Source organism: Chinchilla lanigera, unplaced genomic scaffold (assembly GCF_000276665.1).
Source record: "Chinchilla lanigera isolate Chin_1 unplaced genomic scaffold, ChiLan1.0 scaffold00039, whole genome shotgun sequence".
Taxonomy (NCBI): Eukaryota; Metazoa; Chordata; class Mammalia; order Rodentia; family Chinchillidae; genus Chinchilla; species Chinchilla lanigera.
Window position 1 is genome coordinate 7,168,175 of NW_004955440.1, and position 6,000 is coordinate 7,174,174.

At 33.7% G+C, this 6,000-nt stretch overlaps 1 protein-coding gene across 1 annotated transcript in view; it reads right to left on the minus strand.

The window, feature by feature from the left end:
• The window catches only part of Lrp1b (low density lipoprotein receptor-related protein 1B), a 1,427,040-nt gene that overhangs the window by 119,648 nt on the left and 1,301,392 nt on the right, over positions 1-6,000 (minus strand). Inside the window, exons 73-75 of the mRNA XM_013517439.1 lie at positions 4,187-4,309; positions 2,723-2,860; positions 1,075-1,209 (exon numbers count right to left, since the gene is read on the minus strand). Of these exons, the coding sequence (XP_013372893.1) occupies positions 1,075-1,209; positions 2,723-2,860; positions 4,187-4,309 (396 nt within the window). The remainder of the gene's footprint in view (positions 1-1,074; positions 1,210-2,722; positions 2,861-4,186; positions 4,310-6,000) is intronic.

Genomic DNA, 6,000 nt, shown 5'->3' on the forward strand with positions numbered 1-6,000 from the left:
GTTTAGGTAAAATAGGGGCTGGGAGAGAAGAAATGATTTATTTTTCAGTAAAATAGAGAAAACTTAATGTCAGTTTTTAGTATTTCATGGCAATGGAGAAAGAAAAATGCCATGGATAATCTAAATGAGAATACAATTCAAAGTGCTATGAATAATCTAAATAAGAATAAAATTCAAAATATGGCTATACCTCTTCCTATCTGTGATGTATAAATAATTTCAACAATTCTATTTTTATTGATATAGTTCAAATGTATTTTAACCCATGAATGTCACATAGACACTTTATTGAAACAACTGAGAAGATGAAAGAATTTTAGGACTTGAATATACTATGTATAAGCAAGAAACCTGTTAAGCTTGGGTTTAATCACAACAATAGAAAAATATTGCTATGAATACCAGTTTTACCTAAGAAATTTTAGAAAATGCTCATGGGTCTATGCTTTGTAACTGTATAGTTTAAGCCTTGCTGTGAATTATATTTACTTCTATACCTTACTATAAGATTTTGTCTATCCTACACACTCAATGTTTAAATGATCTTAGGTAAGTTGGCAGATTCATTGATAATCTGACTTTAAATTTTTAAAGATATCTTATGATAATACAGAGAAATGTTTAAAAACTAGTGTTTAAATTACGTCAGTGGAAAGGAGCCCACAGCTTTCTAAATATGAATTACCTATCACAATATTGCAAATGACACACTCATGAGAAATGGGTTGTTATAAACATATTATTTCATAAAGTGAGTCTAACTCTCCAGTAGTTCCTGAACCAGCAATTTTATTATTTGCATTTCAAAACAGAAATGTAACAACACAATTGAAATTCCTGCTGGTCTCATTTTGCTTTGGAAAAGACTTTGTGGCTTCACTGATGGTTAGCTTATTTGTATAAACGACCAACACTCGACCCCAGAGAATTTCCCACTCAAAAGGGAAATGGTGTCACATAGCTACACATATTTTGATGAAAATCAGTTCCCTGTCATCTCACAATTTAGCATCCTTGGGAGTCTTTTTAAAACTCAAAGATTTTAAAGCAAACTGTAGAGGAAAGGTACTCTACCTTCACACCGTCTGTTTTTCATGTTTCTCTGAAATCCAGGCTTACAGCGACAGAAAACAGATGTTTTTATTTGATTACAATATGCATCCTCTCCACATGGATTCGCATTATCTTCACAGGTATATTCAGTAGGAGCTAGGATTTAAACATATGATCGCAACTAATATAACTCTGATTCCTGAAGTGGAATATTCATTATTACATGGATAATTCCTTATAAATGTGTGAGATTATGGTCTTCTTTGCCTTAAGCCTTCATTTCTTATGAAGGTATAGAAGCAGATAAAAACTGAAGTCATTGACATTAAATATAGTTTAGAGCAAGCTGCCAGCTCCTGCTATTTATACCACTTACTAAAAGGAAGTAATGAACTAGTGACTGCAGTGAAAGACCATCTTTTTTAAGGACACTCTTCGTGAGTATGAGTACTACATCTCCAAGAGTCAGAACATTTTTTTAGAAGTTATCTAGAGATGAGGGCACTTCTTGTTAATGAGAATTTAATATTCATTAATTCAGTCAAGGCAATATACCATATTATTAAAACTACACAAGTAGTTTGTGAAGAATCTTAGCTTGGACATACACATAAAAAATAACATTTGAGTAGGCATGTTTCAGTGGTCACGGCCTGCAACACTACAGAGGCAAGGTTATTCATCATCTTTAGTAGAACAATTTCAATTGCATTGCTTTGTCTTCCATTTGAGAGAACATTTTAGGATACAAGTAAATGGCAATATTATTTTAGAAGTAGCACTTCAGTAACTCTAAATTATTTAAGTGGATCAAATTTTTAAGAAATATGAAAACTTTATTAGAATTGCAAATATCATTAATATCAACAGGCTTGTGAGTATTTCACAACTGATTGAAATACACCAGTGGGATGATATCATCACTGAGATAAATTTGGCTTTATTTCATTATCCAGCAAGGAAATTAGATGAACTTAGACAAGTAAACAAAAAAGTAGGAAGTACTTTGTGCCTTCCACCAGAAAAATAAATTTATATAATTATTTTTCTTTAAAGCAGAAAATCAATTATCAAGCATTACTTAAAAATGAATATTTTTTTTTTTTGGTACCAGGAATTGAACTCATGACCTCACACTTGCTGGGCAGGCGACGTGCAACTGAGCTATCTCCCGGCCCTCCAAAATGAAATTATGCACAGCTGCTCACAATTTAAGTATCATGGCACTGTAATTAAAGAAAATAATGTCTTCTTTAAAAATAACTGAAAAATAAGTTAAATTTTTTAAACATTGAATTATTAAGCCCTTTGAAATCATTTACCCAAGGACTATTATAAAGTCCAAACATGTAACACTACGTTTATAGTTTATAACATGAAATAATAAAAATATAGGTTTGCTTTCTAACATCAAAGTCTGAATTTGAACACTGAGTTCTCAGCTTCCACTCCTAACAAGGATATTCATTGCAAAGTCAATCTTTTCCACTCCATACTTTCTTAAATTAAGAGATATTTGGAGTGATTATGTTGATTTGGCAAAAAGTGTGACTTATGCACATCGGAAGAACAAACTTTTCCCATAGCATTAAAAGAAGCCCTGGCGCCACGTTTAAGCTTCACCGGGCCCCTGGATGATCCCGTACTTTGCTTAGTGGAAATCACTCACTTGTTCTGCAGCCTTGCTCATCGGAACCATCTCCACAGTCATCGAGACGATCACACTGGAGATCCATGGGGATACATTTTTTATTACTGCAAGCAAACTCATCTTTCTTACAAGGCTTTGCTTTGTATGTAACCTTACCTATAGAGTCATGTAAAAGACTGATTAGTCTATCAGAGAATCACAGCTGATTTACTGTTCATACAATTTGCTTAAAATTATACTAAATGCCCATGTGCCCATACACTGTGCCTCCCTAAGTTGCCTGTCAAATTTGCGGCTGCCATGCTGGTGAGGTACATGAGATATAAATGTTAAATGCAATGGGGAATGGCAAGGCAGGGAGATAAGACAGCAATTGGATTAGACAAGAACTGGCTTGGAACTGGAGCTGTGCAGGTTTAAATTCTGGTAAAGGTGTAGTCACAACCTATTGGTAAAAATCATGCAAAGGAACTTTAACTTCTGGTAACCATGACAAGCACAAACTCAGAACTTTGGGGAAATAAATGGTCCAGTTAGCTTAACCTCACTGTCATAGGACAGTTTTGAAGATGAAGTGCATTTTTTGGTACATTTTCATTCAGATGTTACAGTTCATCAAAGACCTGAGCCTTGAGTTCAGGCGAGTGTTTGCCTGTGTTGAGGGGCAAGCTGCACAAGGGAAGGGGACCTGTGATGCTGGGGTATTAGGTAAATGTCCCCTGTTAAAATGATTTCTGTGCAAATGAGGGTGTGAATTCCAGCTCCAGGGCACAACTATTCCAGTTAACTAAATTCTCAAATTTGAACTTGCTTCTCTGAATGTAGACTGAGGAGAGAAATGAAAAACAATTTTAAAATAAATAAACAATAAAATTACACTAAATGATATGAAAAACACGAGTGTGTGGTCCTGTATTTGAAGATTCTGGAGATAAATGCAAAACATCGTGAATGTGTATTTGGGCTACAATTAATGACACCCTATTTCTCCAGAAAAAAAAAAAAAGTTTGAATATTTATCCTAAGTAGGATTTGTTAAGTGATATAAACTGCCTTAAATGAGTTCAGGTCAGCTTTGGCCTCAAAATCATTTTGTTGTATACTTAAAGTATTTCCTATTAAAGGGAACATCTGAATCTCAGAAATTGATCAAAGGGATTGTGTACACATACAACCTACACAAAACACCCTCCCTTCAGCCGCTGCAACAAAGAACAGTTTTGAAGCGCTACATCATTTCTCTCATGACATTACTATTCATCACAATAAAGTGCCTGGCGGGGACTCTGGATAAAGCCACACAAGTCTATTATGCAGATGAAACATTAGGAGATTATTCTCACACCCCATCAGAAGATCAAATGCCAGAAAAAAAATCCTCAGGCATGCATATGGAATTGTTTTCTTTCTTTTTAAGCCTTCAAATCATTTATCTTATCTTATTTGCTGCTAAATCAATTATTTCTCATTAAACAGATTTACCACAATGATCTTCATCTGAGTTGTCCCCACAATCATCAATGCCATTGCACGTTTTCTCGGACTGTAGGCATATTCTATTATTTCTGCATCTGTGTGGTCTTGTGGGTGGGCAAAGAAACTTAACTGAAAAACAGAAGAAAACCAAAGAAGCTCCTTTGATTCAATGGCTTATTAAGAATATACCTTGTCTTTCCTTTCAAATCCATAATCTAGCATTCCTAAGTGTATTTTTTTGTTGTGACTTTAATTTATTTTATCATGAATATTTTATTGTAATGTGTACTAGAAATGTATAATAGTCTTATGATATTAATATTAATAGTAATATGATATAAATATTAAGTCTTTTATGTTAATCAAAGTAGAGAGCATATCTTGCAATTTTGAGGTAAGAAAGTAATCTAAATTCCAGGTCTCTCTTTCCAGTGCCTTATATTACTTGCTTCATGCAGTCACCATAATAATTTATGATTATACATTAATTACAGTGTATATAACATGAGAAGACACCTCGCTGTCTCAAAGAGCAATTTCACACAGTGCGTACATTGAGCAGGTATGTACCACAGCTCCCAGTTCAATGTGGACCGTACATCGGGAAAGCAAAACTCTCATAACAATATTGTGTCTGGAGTTCTTACTTTGTGACTGTCTGAATAAATGTTTCGATGTATATGATAAATATTCATTTTACATACAAAATAATCTTAAGGTTTGTTTTTAATATATAATAAAAATATGAAGATGAGAAAGAGGTCAGTGAAGATAATAGAATTTTATCCTTTTTATCACCATCTAAGCTAAAGTCTTCTGATTCTAAACCAGGAACTATCACTATGTACTCTTCACCTGCATGTGTGGAATTCCCTAGGGCTCTGTCTCTGGTGACTGTGGGTCCTCACTCTTAAATGCCCTACTTATTTAGTTATTCTCATCCAAGCTGACAAATTTGCATGCTGTTATATCGTGAGGATTTACAGTTTGTTTTCTAGTTCCAACATTTCAAATTTGATTATAGAACATACCCTATTTCAGACTCAACAAGCTCACTACTTAGATCTTTATTTTTCTTTTGTTGACCCCTTCTCTGCAAACATGAGCTTTGCCATATTCTTGTAATTTAATTGGTGGTATACCATAGATTCCTGCCATTCTTCTTCAACCCTAAGTGGTTACATCTTGTTGATATTTTCCCCAAACTTGTCTTCTGCTCATCATCACTACCAGTTACAATCACAACAGAGCAGCTGTTTGTTGCAGAGGTATAATAAATGTCCTCAGTTTCATTTTCATCATCAAATGCTCAAAAAGTCACAAGAACAATCAATCTAGCACATTAATCTTATCATCTCTTCTACAGTTACCTATCATCATCAGTATATGGTTTAAGACACAACGCAAAGAGTAATAACTTATTATCTTATCCACACCACTCCTATGGATTTATCCCTTGTTCCTTTTATCTTTCATTTATTTTAAAAATAAAAGAAGGAAAACATATTAATATTCTAACAATGCACTGTATTACAGCTCCTCACATATGTTTTCTACACTCCTTGCCACATTTCCTTGTTTCAGTTGAATTCTGGGCTTTTGTCCACATATATTTCCTCCCACTTGGATCTTTTAGGAATGTCTCTTAATTTTTTTTTTAAAAAAATTGCTTTCTATTTTATGAAAAACTAAATAAATTTTCATAACCACATGATAAGAGAATAACAATAGTTATTACACTGTGCATCATTATCTTCAAAGTATTACCAAGAATGTACCAAAAAATTCTCATAAAAACCAGATAAAAATGCAAACTCTTC